This window comes from Hesperophylax consimilis, chromosome 14, assembly GCF_061612785.1.
Source record: "Hesperophylax consimilis isolate HC1 chromosome 14, BYU_Hcon_1.0, whole genome shotgun sequence".
NCBI classification, from domain to species: domain Eukaryota; kingdom Metazoa; phylum Arthropoda; class Insecta; order Trichoptera; family Limnephilidae; genus Hesperophylax; species Hesperophylax consimilis.
Genome location: NC_142849.1, coordinates 36,930,590 through 36,957,021, shown reverse-complemented (window position 1 = coordinate 36,957,021; position 26,432 = coordinate 36,930,590). Strand labels below are relative to the sequence as shown.

The 26,432-nt window shown below is 35.7% G+C and overlaps 1 protein-coding gene across 1 annotated transcript; it reads right to left on the bottom strand.

Moving 5' to 3' along the window:
• Window positions 1-347: 347 nt before the first annotated feature.
• Window positions 348-26,432, bottom strand: Vps16A (vacuolar protein sorting 16). The gene is made up of 16 exons (XM_089639381.1): window positions 26,314-26,432; window positions 25,859-26,048; window positions 24,294-24,440; window positions 22,248-22,374; window positions 21,768-21,892; window positions 19,544-19,719; window positions 17,860-18,106; window positions 16,048-16,301; window positions 14,211-14,349; window positions 13,934-14,068; window positions 9,485-9,646; window positions 7,078-7,227; window positions 6,568-6,637; window positions 5,253-5,430; window positions 4,973-5,173; window positions 348-1,565 (listed from the first exon to the last, which is right to left on the bottom strand). The coding sequence occupies exons 1-16, from the start codon at window positions 26,367-26,369 to the stop codon at window positions 1,421-1,423; spliced, it is 2,502 nt and encodes an 833-aa protein (XP_089495507.1). The 5' UTR covers window positions 26,370-26,432; the 3' UTR covers window positions 348-1,420.

Sequence of the window (26,432 nt, the reverse complement as noted above, 5' to 3'; positions counted from 1 at the left end):
TTAACATGTTTTACTTCAAATAATGTCAGGAATCACTGGTTAAAGTAAGTCAAGTTCGACCCATACCTGAATATATATGTATTAATTCAGGAATCACTGGTTAAAGTAAGTCAAGTACGTCCCTTAATACCTGAATATATATGTATTAATTCAGGAATCACTGGTTAAAGTAAGTCAAGTAGGTCCCTTAATACCTGAATATATATGTATTAATTCAGGAATCACTGGTTAAAGTAAGTCAAGTACGTCCCTTAATACCTGAATATATATGTATTATTTCAGGAATCACTGGTGAAAGTAAGTTAAGTACGTCCCTTAATACCTGAATATTTCAATAATCCATTTAATATTGGGTTAACTTTACATATAACATACATAGTTATTAATTATATTTTGATCCATAAATTCGATTATACATTTTTTTATTGATATTATGTACATAGTTAAACGTATTTGGTACATTACACATTCAAGCTTAAACGTAAAGTTTATAATAAATGCTGAAATATTAAAATAAATTTATAATGTCTATCACAGAGCTCTCTCAATTTTTTTAATGGCACTAAATAATAAAGTTATAGCAAAATTAGACAATGTGGCATCTGTCCGACCCTTTGCCTTTTTAATTTAATGTCGGTTCAAAGGTAAAACTGATTTAAGTTTAAAATGTATTGCACTTAATTAAAGAGGGACTTGTACGATCATGATCCTTAGTTTCGAGAACCTATCTTTCATCTTCAAAGAGCTTCAAATATAGTTGTGTTTCGACACCGTATATTTTTGAAAGGCCATTTTATAATCTCTTTGTATATGAATCTAACTACGTACATATGTACCAGCAAATACCCTAGAATAGAGACAATACCTCCAACTTCTGACAGTTCCCATACACTCTGATGGCAGTGTGCTACAATAACGCCTCCTAGCAGAGCGAGTTCTGCGGGTTTGGTTTTCTTTCATACATTTTAATGGAGTTTTGTATGAAATATTTTCTTTATTTTATGATAATAAATTACAGTAATCGAAAATTAAAAACGTAAATATTAGGTAACCTGCTTCAGACTGCTTAAAAAAAATTTTGACTTAATTTTTTATGGTAACTGACATTTTGATCATAATCAAACGATCATAAGCAAAAAGATTGTGTGCAAAACATCATATTATTTGCCTAATATCATTTTGCTTACAATCATTTTACTATAACCATTTTTTATCAATATTGATAAAAATAAAACAATTTAGAAAGTGTAAAACACCCCCACCAAGTACTATATAAATTCATTTATTTGCCGCCATTGTATGGAAAGAACGTCAACATGCTTAGCACCTCTAGCAGCCAGCGTTGGGTAAATACTGCCAATATTTTACTGGAGTTGGGCATATTATTATTATTCAAGGGTATTTGGTTCTACAAAGTATTTTACTTCCGTGTTTGCAGCTGTTGAACCAAATTAGCGATTTTGGATTGAACTAAGGTCTCTTTCAGCGGACATTTACTTTGGACAAACAACAAGGCACTCTCATCTTTCTGTTCAAAGGCAACGATTGCAGCTTCTTCATAAAACCTGAAAAATAAAAGATACCACCTTAATACAAATTATTAAATAGGAATTTTTTTTTTTAGAAGAAAATTGTATTGTAAACTAGGGGAGTCATATTCCCAAAGCAAATATAATTTATAAAGATTTGAAAAATATGATAACAGTATGATGTATATTATGTACATAGGAAGACACATAATAAACTATAGCCAAAAATCCCAATATGTACATTGCCGGACTAGTCAACGAAGAAATTACAAATATGTAGTGTTAACGTATATCGGCGATCCCCATATACTGTCGAATATGCAAAAAAAAGGTTTTATTTTATTTTATCGTCTTAAACTATTTAATTTACTCTATAAAAATTCAGTTGACGCAAAACAAAATTGAATTTTTCATAAAATCTGACGAATGAAAACAATCAAATTCTATATATCGGCTGGTTAAAAAAATATAAACAAATTTTGTTTTTGCTCCCAGTAAACTTGCAAAATGCAGATTAAACAGTATACCTAAGGATCTTCGATATATTTGATTTATGGCAACAATATAGAATTTGCCATAAAAATACGTGTAAGTATTGCCAATTTTTAAAATGAATGAATTGGAAATTAACTTTTTCGCCGCTACGCGCATCAATTCATGCGAAAATAATTCGTGCCCCCCACGCTACGCGCATCATATCATGCGTTTCACCTTAGCGGCTTGATACTACGTAAATACGCGACGAATTTAGCAGATAACTGAACCAAAAAATAGTTCAATCCTTTTTCTTACTGACATCTGGCGTTTGCTGGTTAAAATATAATAAATTGTTTACATAAAACATTGTGAAAGCTATGATTCGTTAAATCTTCATTCAGTCATTTGAATGTCGCGCCGCTGAATCGTTGTGTCATCCATAGTATTTCTTAGGTGATCTAATCTGCTTTGATGGACTTATGCGTTGATGTAAAATATTGACCGATTTCTATTTTGCGAATCTTTTTAAGTAATTTATTTTTCTGTGATACATTAGTTTGTTTGTGAACTTGTGACGTGACGTGTTTTAAAAATAGTTATTTTACTCAAGACTTTTTGATTGACTTTATTTTGTGATTTTATTTCTAAATTTTGTGGACAACCTAAATAGTAATATATCTGTCTATATTTATAGGCTTACCGTTTATATATCAAAATTGAACTCCCTTAAAAATGGCAAACCCCATTCTTACGGAAGACGAAATTTATGAAACATTTTTAGACATGGACTCTGATTTAGAAATAAGTGAAGATGATCAAGATATACCAATTACTGAAGAAGTTAGTGACAGTGAAATAAACGCCCCCGGGACAAGCCAAGATCATGACTCTCGTACACCTAACTTAGACTATACTGTAAATGCAGACTGCTTTTCTTCTTGGACCTCTGGTCCATTTATTCCAATAGTTCATGAATTTGATGATTTTGTGTCAGGTTTTGATCCATCCACTTTATTTTCTGGTAATTCATCGGAAATTGACTTTTTTTGAATACTTCTTGAACAAAGAAATAGTGACAAAAATGGTGATCGAAACTAATCGATATTACATAGCCACCATATCAAAACAAGAACCTTCCCAAAAATCCAGACTTCGTAAATGGGTTGACACATCTGTCGAAGAAATGTACATTTTTTTTTGCACTGTTAATGTTAATGACGAGAAACCGACATCTTACTATCGAAGAACACTAGTCCACTGACCCATTGCTCGCTAGTACAATTTTCGGAAAAACCATGTCTAGGGATCGTTACGAAATTATATTGCGAATGTTACACTTCTCAAACCCCGACACACAAATTCCTGGTGACCGACTTTACAAAATTAAAATCCTAACTGACCATACCCGAAAAATGTTCAAAAAAACTTTGATACCTTATGAAAATTTATGCATCGATGAGAGCATAATTGTTTTCTAAGGGCGTTTAATTTTCAAACAATATATACCATCCAAACGTCACCGGTTTGGAATTAAAATGTTTGTATTGTGTGACGTGAAGACGGGTTTTATATTAGACTTCATTATTTATTGTGGCGAAGGGACTGACATAACTGACTCTGAATGTCTCGGAGTTTCGGGGGCTGTAGTAACGACACTACTTCAAGATTATTTAAATAAAGGACATAATCTTTTTATTGATAATTGGTACAGTAGCCCTCAACTATATGATTTTCTCCATAATAACAAAACCAATGCATGTGGTACGGTGCGGAAGACACAAAAAGGCATGGCAAAATTTAATAAACTTAAAAAGGGTGAAATGAAAGCACAACATCGTGGACCTCTGTTGGCTTTAAAGTGGTGCGATAAAAGAGAAGTTCACATTTAACCTTACATGACGACTCCATGGACATGACGGGAAAAGTTGTTTGGAAAACTCGTCAACCAATTATGAAACCCAAGTGCGTTCTAGACTATAATAAGTGTATGGGTTCTGTTGACAAAGTGGACTTGATGTTAAGTAGTATTAATTGCCTGCGAAAAACAATTAAGTGGTATAAAAAAGTGGCCTTCCATATTATTGATCTGTATTTATTGAACTCTCATATAGCTTTTAAATCAATTACAAATAAAAATGTTAGTTTAGCAGATTTCCAATTAGCCGTAATACGACAATTGTTGCAAAAATATCATGAAACTTCCCGATCTGAGCCTCATTCTCGCTCGTTACACGATTTACCTCTGAGACTAACTGCTAAGGCATTAGCAAAACATATGCCCCACCCAATAAAGGGAAATAATTCTCAAAAACTTCACCGAGCCTGCCGAGTGTGCGCCATTTCTAAAAAAAGGAAAATGTCCCAGTATAAATGCCCAGAGTGCGATGTGACATTGTGTGTGTGGCCATGTTTTAGAAACTACCATTAAAAACAAAACTTATAAATATTTCTCCTCGTGTTAACTTTTTATTAAAACTTTATTTGTTAGTAGATATAATAATAAAAATAATTGTGTTTTGATGATATCGGCGCAGTGGTCCAAATCCCATCAGACCGGGTAAGTAAATACTATAAACAATATAGCAGTGTGCATGCGATGGCGACAGTTCTTGTTGATTTCTTGTGATGGGTCACTGTTTATAATATTATATCTGTATCTTGCGGTTTATTGTTTATTTATGTGTTTCAACAAACTTCAAGAGCATTAATAAAGCTTTTAAGATAAGCAAATCATAAATCTGTCTAGAAATAAGGGATTTATAGCTGTTTCAAGTGGTAGGTTTTGATTTTCAAAGTGAGTACCGCGTACGAGTGTAATTTTCGGTACATTTGATCGCGGTGAAAAGGTTAAATAACATTATGAACCAAGATAAATTAGGGCGAAAAGCAAACCTATGTATACACACAGCAGAATAATTCATTATTGTTATATTTATTTATTTTACAGATTGAGAAGAACAACTTACTCGGCTTTCACATAGTATTTGACTTTGATGTCCTCCCGACACCTGGGCAGGTACTTTTGTGCCTGTATTTTGTTCCCTAGTTTCAAGCACACATCAACAAAGGGCTCATACCCTATTGGGGACTTCTTGGCTTTGGAGAACTTGTCCAGTTCTGACCAATCTCCGAGTTCTGCCAGGGCTGTTATCCTTAACCACCAAAATCTGGAGAAGAAAATATAGAGATTAAAAAGTTCACTTAAAAAAAATAATAAAATAATCACTACATACTCCAATATTTCACCTTCTTTCGGGTACTTTGTACTCAGTCTTCAGTTTCTCTGCGAGTTTCAGATCTCCCTTCAATAGCAGTTGGTGCAGAGTGTCATGGAGAGATGTGCCCACAAATTCTGCCCCATGAGCCTCCCTCATGCTGGCCTGCTGCCTCGCTAGCTTCCTGATGTCTTCACAGATGGAAGCACCTTCAAATAAATAAGAGTAGGTATGTGCGTTATACGTTTGAATATGTTCCATTTTCAATTGCAAAAAGTAAAGGAGTCATTTTGACAGAAGACACGGTAATCTCCATGGCTTGTGAAATTCTGAATGTCTATGGAAAAACTATTGAAAGGTGAGTGCTGGCTGAGTGTAATATCTATGGCGGTTTGAAGTCTTTGTTGTGCGTTTTTTGTTTTGGTCGCCGTCATAAAAGTCAACGTAAATATTTTGAATATCTTATCTCCTGAAAATATCGATTCCTAAAGTTCATTCTGTGTTAAAGGCTGTACAGATTTCAATTCAATTCGACATAAGTTTCCGACCTACTTATGTTGTAAGGAGAGTCTGTTTTGAATGGTCGTGTCTGTTGGAATGGTCATGGAGCAGATTGGAATATGTATTTTGAATATTGGCGAATGTCCGTCAGTTCGTGGTTCTCATTTCTCAATCGGAAGCAATCGATGAGAAATTGCACGTTGCCAACGCTTCATAACATAATAGGATTAGTGATTGTAATAAAAAAAAACAGGTGCGAATATATTTATATTATGAAAAATATATATAGAACTCAACTAACTTTACTACTAGAAATAACTATTTATGTGGTGTAAAAGGTGTAAAAGATGCAGTTCCATTTTTTCTCAATTAGACTTAAGTTTGAAGGTTAGAAAAATCGCGTAAATTATTAAAATAACCCAAACGAAACCCTAAAAACCTATTTTGTGCGTGATTAATTAAACCCCTGACTTAAATAGTTGTCTACATTAGATATTTAAGTTGAAATCAAGTGATGTTTTTTTAAAGAGCCTTTGCATGCAGCGGAATTTGACAAGTTTACCCTAATTTGTAACAGCTTTAACTTAACTTGACCGCAGAATTGAGTCTATTTTGTTTTTCAGACCGTTCAGTGTTCCTGCCAGGATTATGCGTATTATATCATGCAAGGTAGAATTCCATCGTTCTATTTGTTATGAATAATTTATTGTCTTACTGAATAAAAATACTCAAAGAATATTAAGGACAAGAAGGGAGGAGGGGGGCAGTATGAATAATTGACAGGAGATTATGTATATAAAGTAATAGACTGATAAACAACAACAAAAATTGACTGCAAAACTAACCTAATTCATTTTTTCCTTTTTTGTAAGCTTCTCGACTGGCATTCAAAGAGGCTTCCATTGACCCGGCATTCTATAAGAACAAAGAAGATAAAATATGTTATATGGATTTAAAAAATGCAATAATGATATTATTAACACTGTTACAAGTATTTTTACATAATATGATAACGATCTTTAACACATTGACAGACACTTGCTGGAAAATGCCGGAAAGCAGGTTTGTGATATAACTATGTATATTGTCGAGTTGTAAAAATAATTAATATAAAATGTAAACCTTTATTAAGTTCGCATTGTGACACAAATAGACAGGCTATATACTACTATATTGCAGAACTTGACATCCCTGTCGTGTCATATAGCTCCCAGACTAAAACATGTATATATAAGTTGTGTCTTGTCAACAGACGTTGTGTTAGTGAATGCATTAAGAAAAATAAGAGTAAAATCAAAACAAAAGATGTGCATTAGAAGATCGGATATAAAATGAATTTGGAGATTAAATTTGACCTTGGGATCCAGTGCATCTTTGATGTAGGTGGCGGCCTGCCCATGAAAGTCATCTTCCTGAATGTAGACCTTACGCAGAGCCTCTCTGTTGTGCTCGCCGCAGTATTTCATGTACAGGTTCTGGGCCAAGGGGAAACTGCGAATTGCCAGCTGTAATGACAATGCGCACATATTTTAGGATTTTTTGCCACAAACAAAATTGAAGTGAATAGTTCATTAAAAGCTACTTGGGTATCAGTTTTCTATTATTTATCACCTATTCGAAATTGACACAGTTAAATTTTGCAATTGGGAGTGTCGGACATTTTGGATTCCAAATTGCGACAGCAGACAGTAGCTTACTTTTCATCTGCCTCTTTGCTAGACCAATTCTAAACAGAACTCTTTTATCTACAGATTCACAAATTCATTTAAGGGCAAACGTAACACACATTATAATCCATGCGCTCATAGATGACGTTAATTTAATTACATATTATACATTGTTTTCCAATAAAAGGTTTTATTTTGAATCGCCCGCTATTTCGGTAGATGTTACTTTTGAAGCTGTCATTTTTTGACATTTGACAAGTAGACACTACGCCATTAATAAAAATGGAACGATACACGCTTCAACAACGCATTGAAATTATTAAAATTCACTTAAGTGAATCAAATGCAAATCATCTTGAGTGATGAGGCCCATTTCCTCCTCGGTGTCTTCGTCAACAAGCAAAATTGTCGCATCTGGGGCTCGGAAAACCCAAGAGTTATTGTTGAAAAGTCTCCTTATCCTCAACGTGTGACTGTTTGGTTCTGTTTATGGTCCGGCGGAGTCATTAGACCTTACTTTTTCGAAAATGAGGCTGGAGCAACAGTTACGGTGAATGGATTGCGCTATCGAGAGATGATTAATGATTTTTTATGGCCAGAATTGGATGGTATTGATCTGGACAACGTTTACTTTCGACACAAACAACGAAACCATTGATCTTTTACGATTGAATATCAAAATAACACCTTTTATTGGAAAACCCTGTAGTTGTGCTATAATCTGTTGAAGGCCGGAGCATAAAACACAAAAATATTTTTTAAGCCTTCAGAGAGGCATCATTAATAAAAATCTAAAGTTTTATTAGCCCAAGCGATGCCGATTTTGTTTTTCATACATTTTTTGAAGCATTAAGGTCAAAATCGCATTGCAAATTATTATAAAATGAATATGGATAGTATTAGAATGCTCGCATGTTCTCCAGAGACCCATCGGCATTCCACAGGCTAAAAGATTAAAAACTAATTATTTGTTTGTGTACATAAATAGGCAATATGAATATGAATAAATAGTAAGGCATACAAATACAATATTGGATTGAATCACTGATACAATATTTTATTCGTATGCCTACACGGAACATAAAATGAAAATTCACAACAATACAGGACTCAAATTAGATCACTCCATCTACCTTACCATCTACTCCCGTCCTTCGTCCCTTTATCCTACTCCTCCCTTTCCTCTAAAAAAAATTATATGTAGTCACACTTCTATCATCCACTATCAGGAGTGGAAAGTTCATAATAGGCATTATTTATATATGCTTCCGATTTTGTTGTCCGGGTTAAATCTTCCGCATAGGAAAAACTAAACCCTTCCACTCACTTTTCCACAAATGATCAGCTGGTCAATCAACACTATGCAAGTGCATTATATAAGTAAAATAAATACAAAACAATACAAGAACAACAACACGTCAAATCACCAGAGATCAAATGGGAAAAAAAATTCACCGACTCCAGATATTTTCATATCAGAGGGTTCGGCTCGGTAGAACTCCTAACAGGGCCTATAAATCCTACTGATCCCTCAACATAAATATTTAAAAAATCTTTCGTTATCCTACATGTATTCAAAATGACCGACTTTTGCATCTTTATATATAAATTTTTTGATAGATCTAATACGCCTATTATTACTATTTTTATTATTATGTATATGCGTGTTAATTTTCAGTTTTCCTGTCAACTTTCCCAAAAATAAATAAATATAAGATCATTGATTTAAAAAGTAGTGTTCATTCCTCTTTTAGCCGCCTGCAAAGATAACTATGTCAAGCTGTAGTTTCTGTCCAGCTTTGCTCGAGTTTCAACACAATTTTATCTTTTTGAACTATGTATTGAAAGATATGGAAAAAGAGGTGTGTATTGTCTTAATTTATCATTGAGAGTTAAATAGATATTTCAAAGGAAATCCCATTAAAATAGAAAAAGTAGTAAAACCAGTTAATGATGTACATATATACGTACAGTTACACATCATTAAAAACAGTTACTGATGTAGGTATGTACAGTTATACATCATTAAAAACAGTTAATGATGTATATATGTACAGTTAAGATTGGAGGAAATAAAGTAAAAGGTGGCAGATACCTGAAAAGCAGCAGATCCCATCTTTTCTTTGAGTTGCAACAGAACAATGTAGACCAGGTCAGTGTCCCCACTCTGTGTGGCCTTCAGCAAGGCTGCTTTCTGTTCTCCCAGCTTCAGAAGCAATGGGACTTGCTTCCTGGCTAGGGGCTCGTACTCCAAAATCTAAAATTACATCAAAATAAGTACAAATACTAGTAGTTCTGTGAACAGTCTAGACCTCGCCTAAAAAAAGTATGTTTCTAATTTTCTCTTATTTAATAAATTAAAACAAATTTTTTCCCTGAAATCATAAGATTTGTAAGTAGGTTCTTAAAAACCTACCTACTTAATTACAAACTTTTTATTTTATTTCAAATAAGGAATTATACAATTTGTCCAAAGAAACATCACTATCTCAATGACAATTTTTCTTCTTCTAATTTTTAAAGCAGGTAGGTATCATAATATTGAAAACCTCAGTCAAAGATAGCCATATTGTCAAAATAAGGCTTGCTTGAATAATAAAGTGGATGCAGCAGAATTTTGAAACCGGAAACGGAACTTACAAACAAATTTACAGACAGAAGTGACAAACGGTTGAGTAGAAACTTCGCTACGCTCTGTCAATCAAAAGTTGAAGTTGTCAGAAATACATAGGTGTGAGAAATTACTAGTGTTTTTCATATTTTGATATGGGGTCACAGAACTTTATCTATGGTGAAATGCAAGAAAATTATTCAAACGATCGATTGCCCAACACAAAGTTAAAGGTTTTTACATTCACTCCTGCAGATATTGAAAGACTAGAGATTGTTCCAGAGTGGTAGATACTGTCAATAACGCTCTGGTGAAAGACCACAATTTAAAATGGCTTTAGCTGTGTTTAGTGACCAGATCTTCATAATGTATGTATGGTATGTTCCCTCCCTTCTCTTCCCTATCTTCTTCCCCTACCCACTTCCTTCAGACCACTGGCTCCGGACACTTCGGACACTTGTGCAGTATTCACATAAAAAAGAGATCTCGCGGAAACAAGTGCAAGACTGTTAAACCACGAAGAGTCTGATAGACGTAGAAGTTAAAGAAGAATTACGTACATATTACTGAAAATAATAATTTCTGTTGTGGCTCCGTTTATAACTCCGGTTCATTGAACTATGCAATTTTCGCATTGAATTTGAGTTACATTTTAAAAATTGCAAGGGATTCTTTGGAGAATTCAATTCAAAGGACCTACACATAATATAATATTTTGAACAGAAAATTATTTTAATTTTAACCTATTTGTCGAGAATTGAGACTATCCTATTTAGATGAGACATGAAGTGAAAAAATTGGTTCCACATTTTGACCAGTCCAATTAGACCTCCAACACTCTAACATCAAATGACCAGAAACTACCGAATCCTCGCGTGATAATAGTGTTTCGACGAGATATTAGTATACATCACCATCACCATCACCATCTTTTGTCCCAACGTCCCAACCTTCTTTTCCTATCCGAAACTCAGATAGCTGAGCCGCCAGACTCCTCCTATCTGGACTGCCCGGGCTTTGCCCTCGCAAGCAAATTCCGACTGAAAGGAGGAGTCTGCCTCTATAGTCGAGCTGACGTCAATTGTGTACGACTATTGAGTCTGGAAAACTCCAGATTCGACGTAATGTGGGTGCGCGTCAATCTTGCCAGTACGGCAAGATTCTACGCACGTCTATACCGCTCACCGAACCATAGCGAATCAGACACTTCCGAGCTCTTCAAACATTTGAGCGATACTATTGATGATCTCTTGCCCCGCTACCCTTCGGCCGAGTTTGTTGTTCTGGGGGACTTCAACGTTCATAACAAACCATGGTTGAAGTTCTCAGGCCCAACGGACTCACCTGGCCGACAGGCGGAATCCTTTGCCATTTGCTACGGATTAGAGCAATTGGTTCAGGAGCCTACAAGGGTTCCTGATGTCCAGACTCACCGCTCCAATCTGTTAGACCTATTCTTAACTACTGTGCCACACGGTTATAAGATTGACGTCACAGCGCCTCTGGCATCATCTGACCACTGCCTAGTGACGACATCAATCCCCGTTAGCCTCAGACCAACCAATGAGAGGCTGAGGAGAAAAGTGTGGCACTATAGGTCAGCAGATTGGTTCGGTATGCGGGCCCATTTCAACGCATTTCCGTGGTCAGCTGTTTGTTTTCGGACTTCGGACCCTTGAAGATGTGCCCAGGAGATTGGTGAAGTCATCAAATCGGCGATGGATGGCATCATACAATCGACTACTAAAGAAACTGGTGTGGGCTCAAAGCCGTGGTTCAGTCGACAATGCTCCGAAGCAGTTCGACGAAAAAACGCGGCTTACCGAGCCTACAACACATCTCGAACGCCCGAAAGCAGATCAGCATACAACAAATCGGCAAAGGAATGCAAGAGAATCATTAATAGGTCAAAATTCGAACACGACCTGCAGATCAGCAAAAAGCTGGCTGCCTGCCCGCATGGCAGCAGAGCATTCTGGTCGCTTGCGGGCTCAATAGGTCGAAATTTTTGCAAACCCAGTTTGCCACCTCTTACCAGACCTGACGGCTCACTAGCAAACACCGCCACCGAAAAGGCTAACCTATTAGGGAAAATGTTTGCGGAAAACTCGACCCTCGACGACGGGGGTGCTGTTCCGCCGTCGGTTCCTCACTGCGGCTTCTATATGAAAAAGCTGAGGATCCGGCATCGGGATGTACTCCACGTCATACGGGGGCTCGATGGTAACAAAGGTAGTGGACCTGATGGAATACCTGCCCTGGTATTGCAGAGGTGTGCTGCGGAAATAGTTCCAGTTTTGACAAAGCTCTTCAAAATGTCCCTGAAGTGTGGCACTGTGCCCTCTGGTTGGAAAAAAGCGGTAATTCACCCTATTCCCAAGAAAGGTGACCGCTCCAACCCGGCCAACTACCGCCCCATAGCGATCACATCAGTTCTGTCCAAAGTGATGGAACGTGTGATCAACGACAAACTGCTCACATACCTCGAGAAGAACAAAATTATCAACGACCGTCAATACGGATTCCGGCGGAACCGCTCGTGCGGTGATCTTCTCGCGTATGTGACGCATGTTTGGGGGCGGTGCCTAGAACGTCACGGTGAGACCCAAACGGTCGCACTAGACATATCCAAGGCCTTTGACCGGGTCTGGCACCGAGGACTTGTCAACAAATTGCATTCTTACGGACTTCCCGCATCCCTGTGTACGTGGATTGCTGACTTTTTAAGGGATAGGTCGATTCAGGCGGTTGCTGACGGTTTCACCTCTTCCTCGCACTCAATAAATGCTGGCGTCCCACAGGGATCGGTTCTGTCTCCGACTTTGTTTTTGTTGCACATCAATGACCTTTTGACATGTGCACCGATTCATTGTTACGCGGATGACAGTACAGTTCATGATAGCTTTTTGTTTGACAAGCCCCCAAAGGGCACACAAACTCCAACGGCTCGGAGGGCTTTGAAGCAAAGAATGGACGGTTATCTCGAGAGTATTTCCTCCTGGGGTAAAAATAATCTCGTCGAATTTAATGTTTCAAAGACCCAATCCTGTCTGATTACGTCTAAAAGGGATCCAAATGATAATCTAGTCTCCTTCAACGGAAGCAATCTTCCGAACAGGCCTTCCATTGATATGCTTGGTGTAACTATAAGTGACCAGCTCAGGTACGGGGGCTCCATCGAAGCCAGAGTAAAGTTGGCCTCTCAAAAGCTGGGCGTACTGTACAGGGCCCGCAGATACTTTAATAGTACACAACTGCTCACCCTGTACAAATCGCAAGTGCGCCCTACTGTCGAATTTGGCAGCCATCTCTGGTCTGGAGCCCCAAAATACCTGAAAAAACCCTTGACTCTGTGCAGAAACGGGCGGTCCGTTTGATAGATTCCCCAATCTTAACAAACGGACTGCAATCTTTAGAGCACAGGCGTCAGGTAGGTATGCTGTCCTTGTTCTATCGGTATTACAATGGAAGATGCTCTGAGGAACTAGCGTCATTGATCCCTTCGGCACCGGTGCGTAGTCGGGATACACGCCAAACGCGCGCCCAACATTTGTACACAGTTGACACTTGTCACATGAGAACGGGTCGCTTCTACGATTCGTTCTTAAGTTCAACAGCTCGGCTGTGGAACGAACTGCCGGCCTCTGTGTTTCCTCCCTCCTACAACATGGGACTCTTCAAGACCCATGTTCACTCCTTCCTCTCCACAAAAAGACCCTCCACACAGCATCCCCAAAGATGACATAGGCCCTGAGGGAAATTATTTTCTTCAGGGCCTCCTGTGTGGAGTAAATATAAAAAAAAAAAAAAAAAAAAACAATATCCTGTGATTTTCCACAGGTCCACGCCAGTAGTTGTAATACTCTTCAGAACACATCATGCATTCTTGAAAGGTAATTGTTAGTATTTTGTAAGAATGATGTGTGTATGTACCTTTATGGCCAGTGGTTGTCGCCCTTTATCAGCTGCCTTGAGTGCGATATCAGTGTACGATACTCCCGGAACATTGTGCAACTTATCCGCTATTTCTTTTGCAACACTTTCATTGTCCAAGTGTGGTTGGGTCACCTGAAACATTGAAACCGGTTCACAAATTTTCAAAAGATCAATAAAAAGACAAAGTCAATGGTGATTTAAGGTTTAATGACCGAGACAACAGGACAAATCTTATGAGGAATATAAATTTGAATGTGTGTGAATTACAGCTCACCTTATAGCATGCCCAATGAGCTAGAACCCTTGTATGACCCTGTGTTAGTCTCAGATAAGTAGCAATGTGCTTGGCCAAGCAATGGAGTCTTCTCCACACCAGTCTGTCTAGAAGAATTCTTTCCCCCAAGTGTTGCACTCTGATTTGTAATTTTAAGGAAAATACTACCTACATAATGCTGATTAAAGTAATTGTACAACCTTTAAAAACATTCATAGGTACCCATTCATAGATAAGCAACAATAACACCACCCAGAAAGTCAGTTATGATGACCGGAATCTAGACGAAACAAAACCCACTTCAATTCCCAGTGTAAAATATGCAATATTGTTCTTAAACTTTTATAGCAAAACCCACATAAGGTGCCAAAATAAGAAGCGTCGCTCACTTGAAAACTGAAATATAAAAATTGGCCTAATTTGGAACCCATACGCAGTTCTTCTTACAAAGAAGATAATCTGAGAGTTCTGAGAGTCTTTTTAGAGTCTGTTAAAAGACCTTGTAAGAGAGTTCCATTAACAGTACAGCATTAAAGGGCAAACATCATGCCCAGTCAATGACGTTAAAGATCTTGGTTTCGTCTTTGATCCCAAACTAACATTCTCGGATACACATATCACGCCATGTGTCGCCACGACTTGTTCAAGATACCACACGGCAGAACAGATGTTCTAGCACAGCATAGAACGATACGAGAATTGGAGCTGTTGAATCAAATTTCTGAAACAGTGATGTATTTAATTAATTTTTAAATAACTTTAAGAGTTTTTTGTATAATCATGTTCCCAGATAAAAGTGGTAGAATGAGAAGATTGATTACTGCAACGGCATTTATGCCAGCCTTCCAAAATATCAAATTGACAAACTTCAATCAGTGTTTAATGCAGCAGCACGGCTCATAACCGGGGTTTCAAAATATTCACACCTTTCAGAACACCTTCGTAACCTTCACTGGCTCAAGTGCCCTGAAAGAATCCAGTACAAATTGTGATGGATGGTGTTTAAATCCATCAATGAAATGGACCCACCCTATATCTCTGAACTATGCGTCCCGGAAAACACTAGTCTGGGGCAGTCAACTCTTAGATCAGCAACATCAGCAGCTGTAGGCAGACTGATGGAACCTAAGTGCAAGCCAAATACTAAGTTTGGTGATCGCGCTTTCGGAGAATCTGGGCCGAAGGCTTGGAATAAACTCCCTCCGAAACTAAGATCCATAACAAGTCAGAAAGAATTCAGGTCTAAACTTAAATTTACCTTTTTATGTTGCCATATCCTTAAATTAAATATACCATTCCTGAGAGAAAGTCCAGTTACATCCAATTATGTCCTAAATCCTGTATCTAAATTTCGCTAATAAACAATTAGTTAATGTTAATTAAGTATTAATTTCAAGTGACCTACCAGGTAAGTATTGTAATGTATATTATCTCTATATATAGTTAGTAATAACATAGATCATTTTAGAAATGTATTATATATTTGTACAGCGCCCTTGAGGTGATTATGTAAAAAACGGCGCCATACAAATCATCCAAATATTATGATTATTTTACTGTAATTGGATGAATAATCAGTCGTAAAATAAATACAAAAAATATAAAATACATAATTTCAAAATCACTGGCCAAAAGAAACATTGAAACATTGAGACCCACTAAACAGTGATAATTGATAATAAGTTTTAAAGAAAACTGATTTCCTTCACTTTGGGCAAACAAGACATGTCATAAACTCACTTCCATCAGTTTACTCTTAGTGGTATTGAGCTTCATTTAAAATATAATTCAAGCGATTATAACAGGATAGATGTTATCGTGTAATTGTAAAGGATACTGAATATATGTGAGTGGTATAGCCACTTTAGGGTCCCTGACCGCATTTAAAACCCGAAGCCAGCGACAAGTATGCACGTAATGGTCCGGGTTATGATCCGGGACAAAGCCCTTTCCAAATTGCGCAGCTCGTATCAGAAGTTTTTGGATCTCAGGATCAAATTCAAAGGCCGCAGCATCGATGCATTGCTGCACTGCTAAGCCCAGTTGATTCTTGACTATGCAGATATATTCATCGGCTCTGTGACTACGTTTCTGAAATCGCAAAAGTAAAATGTAATTAAGAATAAAATTTTTGTGTTAACTCCACAGAAGAGCGATGTTATATTTGGGGATGTTGTAGGAAGGAAGAAGTGAATCTGGATCTTAAAGATATCAATGCTGTAGGGAGAGGGAGGAAGTACAGATGCCAGAAAATAAAATGTAAAAATGAAACAAATTCAGAAAGGTTTTTGATGATATATAGCTAGGTGTATTCTGTGTTCTTGTTTTAACCTGCTGATACAACAGTGCCACTCACTGAATGTTTAATTCATTTTCAATTTATGTGTTTATTATTGTGAATGTACATTAATATAAATGCTGAAGATGCATTAGTCTAGGGACATGTTTCAAAATGTCCTGTATGTGTCTTAAATAAATAAATAAATAAAGAAGAGAATACAAGCAAGTAGAAGAGAGCACAAGAAGATAGCAGAAAATAATTTAAGTGTAACAGAACAGAAGAGAAAACAAGAAAATAGCCGAAAAGAATTCAAGCAAATAGAGCAAAAGAGAATACAAGTAGAAGAGAATATAAAGAATTGGCCAAAAAGAATTCAAGCTTAACAGAAGAGAAAACAAGAAAATAGCCGAAAAGAATTCAAGCAAATAGAGCAAAAGAGAATACAAGTAGAAGAGAATATAAAGAATTGGCCAAAAAGAATTCAAGCTTAACAGAAGAGAAAACAAGAAAATAGTCAAGGAGAATTGAAGCAAACAGAACAGAAGAGAATACACAAAAAATAGCAGGAAAGAATCCAAACAAATAGAACAGAAGAGAATACAACGAAATACCAGAAAAAATTCAAGCATAACAGAAGAGAATACAAGAAAATAGCAGAAGAGAATCCATGCAAACGGAACATAAGAGAATATACAGGGTTTTCCAATAAGAGGTGTTATTTTGAATAGCCCGCTATTTCGGTAGATGTTACTTTTGAAGCTGTCATTTTTTGACATTTGACAAGTAGAAACTACGCCATTAATAAAAATGGAACGATACACGCTTCAACAACGCATTGAAATTATTAAAATTCACTTGAGTGAATCAAATGCAAATCATCTTGAGTGATGAGGCCCATTTCCACCTCGGTGGCTTCGTCAACAAGCAAAATTGTCGCATCTGGGGCTCGGAAAACCCAAGAGTTATTGTTGAAAAGCCTCTCTATTCTCAACGTGTGACTGTTTGGTGCGGTTTATGGTCCGGCGGAGTCATTGGACCTTACTTTTTCGAAAATGAGGCTGGAGCAACAGTTACGGTGAATGGATTGCGCTATCGAGAGATGATTAATGATTTTTTATGGCCGGAATTGGATGGTATTGATCTGGACAACGTTTACTTTCAACAAGACGGCGCTACGTGCCACACAAGCAACGAAATCATTGATCTTTTACGATTGAATATCAAAATAACACTTCTTATTGGAAAACCCTGTACACAAATAGTAGAAGAAAATCCAAGAAAATAGAACAGAAGAAAATACAAGAAAATAGCAGAAAAGAATTCGAGAATATCACAAGAGAACAGATATAAAATAAAGCTAAACTGTACCTGAAACTGCTTGGAAGCCTCCAACAAATAAGACCCGGGCTCTGTGCTGTTGATCCTGAAGATTTTCTGCACAACGGCAGGCACCTTCTGCACCAGCTCGTGGTTCAGGCCCGAGATAATCCTGACGCAGTCCATCTCCGGGATGAGGTGGATGGGGTAGTCGTAGGAGTAGCTGACACTCTCGCCCGACTTACTGATGATGACCATCACATTGTCCCAGTGGCCGATTACAGCTTCTGTGCCACACCTGAAGAAATACAGAACTTGATTAAGAGTGAGGTATGATTTGAGATTTTCACGGCCAAAAGTATTATAGTGATTTGTTTTTGGGGTATTATGCCGTGTTGCGCTACCTCCTTCTTTAGCCAACGTGCCCATCTGCCCTGATGATGGACACTGCAATACTGTCCGAAACGTTGGCTAAAGAAGGAGGTAGAGCAAAACGGCATAATAAACGGCCGAAAAAAAAACAGTATAATTGATTAAGAGTGTTTGTTTTTCCGTCTGTCTTCTCCCTATTCGTATGGTGGAGATACGTTGGCAGAGGTCAAAGCTTAGATTATTCTGCCAGTTCATGGCATCGGTGTGCATCTAGGAAACTGGTGAAGGGGACATTCTTCTATGCTATTGTGTTCTACGGTTTGTATTTGTTGACATTAACCTAGGCAGCCCCAAGAGTAAGTTAAGCTCATATATGATGGTAAAGTTGACATATTTTGCAATGCTATTTAGTAAATAATTGAAAAGAATATGATAGTAAAGTTGACATATTTTGCAATGCTATTTCGTAAATAATTGAAAAGAATATGATAGTAAAGTTGACATATTTTGCAATGCTATTTCGTAAATAATTGAAAAGAATATGATAGTAAAGTTCAGAGATGTGCTTTATTTCAAATAAATCCATTTGAAATGGAAATGCAAAATGGGTATTTTCCATTTTGCATTTTAAATGCTTTTCTAAAAACCATTTTGCATTTTGCATTTTAAATGCTTTTTTCAATGCATTTTCCATTTTAAATGCTTTTTTGCAACATTCTTCCTACTATCTCCACTCATCTTTTTTTCATAAGCCCCAAATATCAGTCGGTCCTCAACCTCGCTATGAGAGATAATTTACATTTGTCAAGTTGCTCCCTGGTAGGAGCCCTGGCAATTGAGTGATACCATTACAAAAAATACTGATTCAAATAGTGAACATGGGGCCCCGGCCATGACGCTGTAATATTAAATGTTAGATAGCAGTTTCTATGTTTTTACGTTGGCAACATTAGTCCCGCGCAAATTTTTTGTGGTTTCATAATCTGTAGTCGTGGTGTGGATTTACCATCATGCAATATGTTTGTTCTACATTGATGTCCATTATTAAATGACAAAATTGTTTAAAAATTCTATAATTATTTTAATTGTTTGACCTGAGAAACCATTTTGCATTTTCAATGCATTTTGAAAATGGGTATTTTGCATTTTGCATTTGAAATGCTTTTCTAAAAACCATTTTGCATTTTGCATTTTCAAATGGAAAAGTTCTGACCCATTTCCATTTTGCATTTCAAATGGTTTTGTGTACCCATTTTGCACATCTCTGGTAAAGTTGACATATTTTGCAATGCTATTTAATAAGTAATTGAAAGGAATATGATGGTAAAGTTGAGATATTTAGAAGAACACAAAAGAGTCTTACCAAACTATTTGTTTTGGCTGTTTCAGATATCCTGTGTCTATTTCGCAGTACTTCGTTTTGAGATCTGATGAGCCCATCCACACGCACCCCGCATCCGTAAACAGTGCCACATGGCGACCATTTTGGGACGCTGTGATTTTCAAAATGGCAGTGAAGGGATTGGTCATGTCTGCCCTCTGGAAACAGAAGACTTTTTGTTTTATAAACAGAATTATAAAACTTTTAAAATTGCGTACAATACCCATATAATCTATTACTGGAGGTTAGTCCATTCTTAGACAATGTCAGAACCCAAAGATTACAATTAATGGTTAGTTAATTAATAACTGTTAAAGTGGCTCGGCTAGGGGTTAAAATTTTTTAAATAATGACACTTAAAATTATTCATACACACTAGTATATATCACACTAAGTAGATAGTTTGATGAAAGTACACGCGCATAACTGAAGCATCTGGTTACCCAGAAAAAGACAATCTGCCTAGCTAAGAACTGTTATCGAACTGACAAGGTATAATAGTAGTGTTACCCATTTTAAGTATTCTCAACACATACACATAATCTTACTAGTTATCATAAAATATTATGTTATTTGCTGTATAAATGTATCCTGGTAAAAAATAAATAAATAAAATTAATTCTTCACTCTGCCTACAAAGAAGTGCTAGGTAAGTTTTATTAGTAGTATTTAGTAAGTTAAAGTTTACAAGTTTTATACGCGGATGACTTGAAAATTTATAAAGCTATACAGTGTTTACCCGATTGTATGGGATTGCAAAGCGATCTTGATAATTTGTGCGCATACTGTGAATAAAATTTATTGTCCTTAAACATATCTAAGTGTCACTCGATTAAGTTTACTAGAAATAAAAACAAAATCATCTTTTTTTTTATTTTTTTTTTTTTTATTTTATTTTTTTATTTTTTTATTTTTTTTTTATTTTTTTTTTTTTTATATATACAATAATATTATTATTGGGTTTATAAAAACAGTTTATTTTTAAACAAGTTCTGCTGTGTAATTATTATTACGCGTGACAGCTGTTTCGCCCTCTAAAGGCATTATCAAACTGTCAGTGTGTCAGTGTCAGTGTAATAATAATTACACAGCAGAACTTGTTTAAAAATAAACTGTTTTTATAAACCCAATAATAATATTATTGTATATATAAAAAAATAAAAAAATAAAATGGAGTTCTACAAATTAAACTTAATAACAATAAACAAAATCATCTATCCATACAACCTGAACAACAAACCTTTACCACCTACGAGTGTCTACGTGTAAAGATCTACGTGTTTATTTAGATAGCAAATTAATTTGTGATAAGCACATCAAACACATTATATCAAAATCCTACAGGATGCTAGTTTTCTTATTAAGAATATGCAAAGTTTTCAAAAGTGCTAAGACTCTAGAAATGTTGTTTTGTTCATTGATCAGAAGTCCACTGGAGTATGCTTCCACAATATGGAATCCTCAATATAAGGTATACATAGATTTAGTAGAAAGAATACAGAATAAATCTTCGAAACATTTACTCAAGAAATACAACCGAACTACAAATAATATGTTAACTTTACAAAAAAGACGCACATTGTCAGATCTGTTGTTTCTACATAATCTGCTAAATAATAAAAGAGATATTGCCCAATTGCGATCCGTCATTGGTTTAAATGTTCCAACGAGGCGTACCAGGCACACTACACTTTTTCATATTGAAGCCAACAATACCAATGCAGCAAACAACTCAGTAATTACTCGCGCAATCACAACTTACAACCACTAAGAAAAATTACTACATTTAGACATCTTTCATGATTCCTTTCTAACATACAAAACTAACTTATTCAATATCTTAGCGTGACATATTTCAAAAATACTTTCACTTCATTTTTCAAAACTTCTGTGTATTAACAGTCAATTACAATTCGTGAGCATATTATAATTCTTGATTTCAATTTATTTTTTTCTCTCTCCACACACTTTCTTCCTTTTAATAACTATTAACTACTCATACATTAATTTAAATTTAAATTCAATGATTTTAACTTGAAATCATTAGTTAAGTTTTCAGAACAATCTCAGGCAAAATTACGTAATGATATTTTATGGACATACATAATAGGTACTACAACTATGTGATAACGAAAATAATCCTTAACTGTATAAATCTATACTATAAAAATCAAGATGATGGGAATCCAATATAATAATATCTCACCAAGAGGATTGGTTGCGTTTCTCCTAGCTGGCATTTGAAGACATCTCTGTCTCTGCACACAAGTAGACCGCTTACTTGAGATGTACTGCTTAAAACACACCAACAATTCGGTCTTTCTGCGGCTCCTAGAACAAACAAATAAAATATTAGAATCTTAACCCCTCACGCCTCTCGCATATTCTTCCGGAAGATCAGAGTATTTCTGCTTTGAAATAAAATCCAAATTAATGCACATTTTACTTCTTCTGTGGTTAACTTGTAGATTTGAATATAAAGCGTGGTTTTTTCCCTTTCTAACACCGTTTAATTTCTCACCATGACAGTAAGGGTAACACAACGATGAGAGACATATCTATGAGTAAATATGAGCTGTTCCCAGAAGCGAACCAATTAGCAAGGGGTTAAGTGTAAAGCAAAATAATTACATCTGAAGCAACAAAACTCTGGGACATTAAGCTTCAGGTTTAGTGTAAAACTTACTGGGTATATCAGGCAGCTGTCTCACTTTTGGTTCAGCCACACTATTTATCAGAAACATTCTGTTTGAAGCCGTCATGATAGCTATCCCGGTGCCGTGTGGACTTGAAAATAATTTAGCATTGTAAACCTGAAATCACAAAAACAGGAGTGTATATATATTAAAATACGTAATGATATGATTCAATTGCAACATTAACCTGTTAACCGGGCGGGACGTATAAATACATCAAACGTAAACAGTATCGGGTACAGGTAGGACGTATGAATACATCCTTGAAATATATGTTGCGCCCTGGAACAAGCGGGACGTATATTTCCGAGCATATCATACAGAAATTGAGTTTTTAATTTTTAAATATTTAAATTTTTTAAATTCAATGTTTCTCTTTTATCTGTGTGTTTTATTTATTGTTCTGTAATTATAACCTTTTTTATATTTTTTGTAATCTTTATAATTGTTTGTAAATACTCTATTTTTTTAATTCGATATTTTCACTTTTATTGATGCATAAATAAAAAAAAATAAAAATATGAAATTACGTCCACCGGGCGTGACGTATTAATACATGCTAGTGAAGGTTATCCTAGGCCCCGTTATATGCTGCGTAATTCAAAACTGATCTCCCCGGTTAACAGGTTAATTGCCTAGATATAAATTAATTGTACTACAAATTTATGCTGAATAAAGAAAAAATTAAAAAATGTTGCTGTTTGCTTCCATATTTTTATTAAAAATATTTCTCACAATATTGTTGAGAAATATTGTCGGTAAAATAATGTTACAGCAACCCTCGTGTACCAGCTAAAATACCGAAAGAGTTGCCATGCGCCGGCGGACCCTATTTTTGTAATAACTTAATGAAGTATTACTTTTTACTTACTTACTACTTACTTACTTAATTTAACTTCTTTTACTTACTTATACTGGTACTTTTTTAAATGAAGTTTTTATAAATTGTACCATCTTACAAGATAATATGTTTATCCATCTATATATATATAAATAAAAATGTTCATTTGTTCAAAATCTTGTATCTCTGAAAGTTCTTGACTGATTATTTTGAAATTTTGACACAAAGTTGCATTCGAATAAGCGTATATTTTTAAATACCTATATTATATATAGGTCTCCTGTGGCAGGTAAAAACATAATTTTTTGTAAAACAGCGCCATCGTTGGACAAACATGTTTTTTTTTTAAATAGCGCAATCTGTTGGACGTAAAAGCAATACGCACTGTTGTTTCTTTATCTGCCTAGACAGACTGAGCCACAGCAAAGCGTGGCCGGGTACAGCTAGTTTATTCATTAAAATTGTATACATCTATTCTATGCAGTTTCCCCGATTAGTTACTTATATACAGATAAATGTTTTTTTCTGTCAAATGTTATAAAAAAATATAGTATAATGAAAAAATACGAAAATATTCCTGAGTTTTATTATATTTTTCAGCTAAATAAGCATTCTTTACAAATAAAAATTAAATCATGTAAGGCTTTCTTGTAAACAAATTCAGTAATATGACTTGAAAATGAATTTGATACGGAATTCAGGGTGCTCATTGGCACAGATAAAAAAACAATGTTTGCAAATGACGATACGACAAACTAGAATAATGTTAACATACTTTATGTCCTTGCCGAATGAATAAATACATTTTTGGTACAATAGAAGCATTTTTAAGGTTGGAAATACCATAAAATCAAGTGCGGTAAGTTCCTAACGAATCCACTATGGATTTGCTGGCATTTCATGGGTTAAGGTGTAAACAATGCGGTTGCCACAAATTTACATCGACTGGAAGTAGCACTTGCCACAAACTAAAGGATTTGATTTAAAAGAAAAATATACTTAAAGGGCCTAATTAAGTAATGTTCTTCACAACATAAGTGAATTCCATTGGTGGACAGTACTTGCCACTCGATGAATTTTTATAGATCCTAATTAGATAAAAACAATGAAATGTCTCTCAACCCTTGGGAACAGTGGTAAGTGGTAAGTAACTGGTTGTGAAGTGATAAGTTAGTGGTGGTGAAGTGATAGATACCTTGGTGTCTCTGGCTTCTGGTCCCATGCTGAAGGTGTGTTGGTAGACCCCAAACATATCGTAGACCATCACTTCTCCGCTCTCCTGGATGCAGAGCAATTGCTCTCCATCGGACCATCCCATGTGCACCAGAATGCCACTGTTCCACTGAAAATACACAGAACAGAGGTGATTAGACTCTAAACTCTTGGAGTGCCGGTGCAAAATTTTCACTGTTTACCAGCTGATTCTATTTTTGTAATAACTTTGTTTTTTGCAAAATAATGTTTTGTAAATTGTACAGTCTTACTCTGTTCATGTATGTATTTGTAAAAATAGTATACATATTTTATTAATTTATTTAGACACCCATTGGGCTTTTAGGTACCATTCTTACTAATAAACAATTGATAAACTGTGTACGTAAAAACCTCACCAATAGAAACTGACATAGAATAGCCATAAAATAGTTAGTGGAAAAACATAAACATTATTTATACCAGGGCTTCCCAAACTTTTTTCAACTGTGACGCCCTTGGGAAGTTACCATATTTTTGCGACGCCCCCCCCCCTTCCCCGGTGATTAAAAATCTGCCCCCCGCCGCTCATTTGTACCAAGCGTAGTATTTTGAAGCCCCCCCCCCTGAACGGGTCACGCAGTATGGGTACGTTACCTAATAACAATTTGTCAGAAAAACTCCTAATAGTATCTTAATTTTTTATTAGAAAATAAAGAACACAACATAAAAACAAAAATGGAAGCAAACAAAAAAGATAAAAAAAGCCATTTTTTTCTTTGGTATTAATGAGAAGGATGTGCATGCTTTTCTGAGCATAGTTTCTCAAAATGAGGATGAAGTTTCGAAATCGCCACTCTCGTCTCTGCCTCTAAATTTATTTTTGATCTGTACTTATTCTTAATGACTGCAACTGCAGAGAAACCTGTCTCACACAAGAATGATGTCGCAAACGGTAATAAAACCCTTAACGCTGCAGTGCTGATGGAACGATATTCTCGCTATAAAGATTGCCTCACGACGCCCCTGGGATGATCCCGCGGCGCCCCGGGGCGTCGCGACTCACAGTTAGGGAAGCCCTGATTTATACAGCCAAAAAGGGTTGTTAACTGTATAAACTATAATTTAATTTAATATAACTATAATTTGTCAGTAAAAAATGGATTTGAATTCCTTATAATGTAGGTTACTTTTGATTCCTTTCCTATGTATTAATTTCCACTGGTAAAACTCTAATTTAAAGTAATAATAATTCATAATACACAGAAGAAAAATAAATGGCACTTAAAATTCTATGTTTGAAAGAACACTTATAAATTGTAGGGCTTAAAGTCAAACAACGTAATCTCCAAAACACATACAAATAATTCTAGGTAGTAAAGTCAAACAACATTATCTACAAAAATAAATACTAATAATTAGAGGTTAATTTGATATGTCTTTTGTAAATAAAGTATGATTTTAAGCTCTCGTATTGTAGGGTAGAATCTATTTCTTCAAACATCTTAGTTTGGTTTGTAACAAATATTGGGAGTAAAAAGTGAGATGATGTTTGTTTTTCAAACTTACCACTATATTGGACATGTGAGTGCCTGCGCAATTGTAGATGTGTATGACTGGTTTGGATTGTCCCACAATCCGAACAAGCTTATTTTTATCCCTAATTAGAGCTATGGGACCTCCGTAAGGTGCTCCACTGATCACCATTGAATCCAATCCACTATCAATAGACCAATTCATGCTATACAGATCAAATTTCCTGCAAATTAGCCAAACAAAATATATTATTTGGATGGTAGGCTCTTAAAGTCCAATTAGGTTGTTAGTTCATCCACAAAGGTGGACATAATAATTTTCTCCAGAAAGAAAGCTAACGGGAGCATAACACAGCATAGAAAACCCATTCAATATATTATAGATTAGATAGAGAATTATCGCCTTAAAAATATATTTTACGACGAAAAAATGGGGCGTAATACAACTGCCACAACAATAGAATATAATTAAAATCAGTAGTAATTTACCGGTAATACGTATCCTTGTCGAGGGAAACCCAATCGGCGATGATTATGGCAGACATTTTGACGATTTATTTTATACTTCGACAACAAGAAATGGGAACATGACAGGAGTCAGAAGTCAG

Excerpts from the sequence above, each read along its gene's own strand:
- Vps16A (XM_089639381.1), bottom strand. The coding sequence starts at position 26,369 with ATGTCTGCCATAATCATCGCCGATTGGGTTTCCCTCGACAAGGATACG. Across the intron at positions 21,893-22,247 it reads ACAGCTGCCTGATATACCCA|GAGCCGCAGAAAGACCGAAT; the intron begins GTAAGTTTTACA and ends TGTTTGTTCTAG. Across the intron at positions 1,566-4,972 it reads AAATACTATGTGAAAGCCGA|GTTTTATGAAGAAGCTGCAA; the intron begins GTAAGTTGTTCT and ends TTTATTTTTCAG.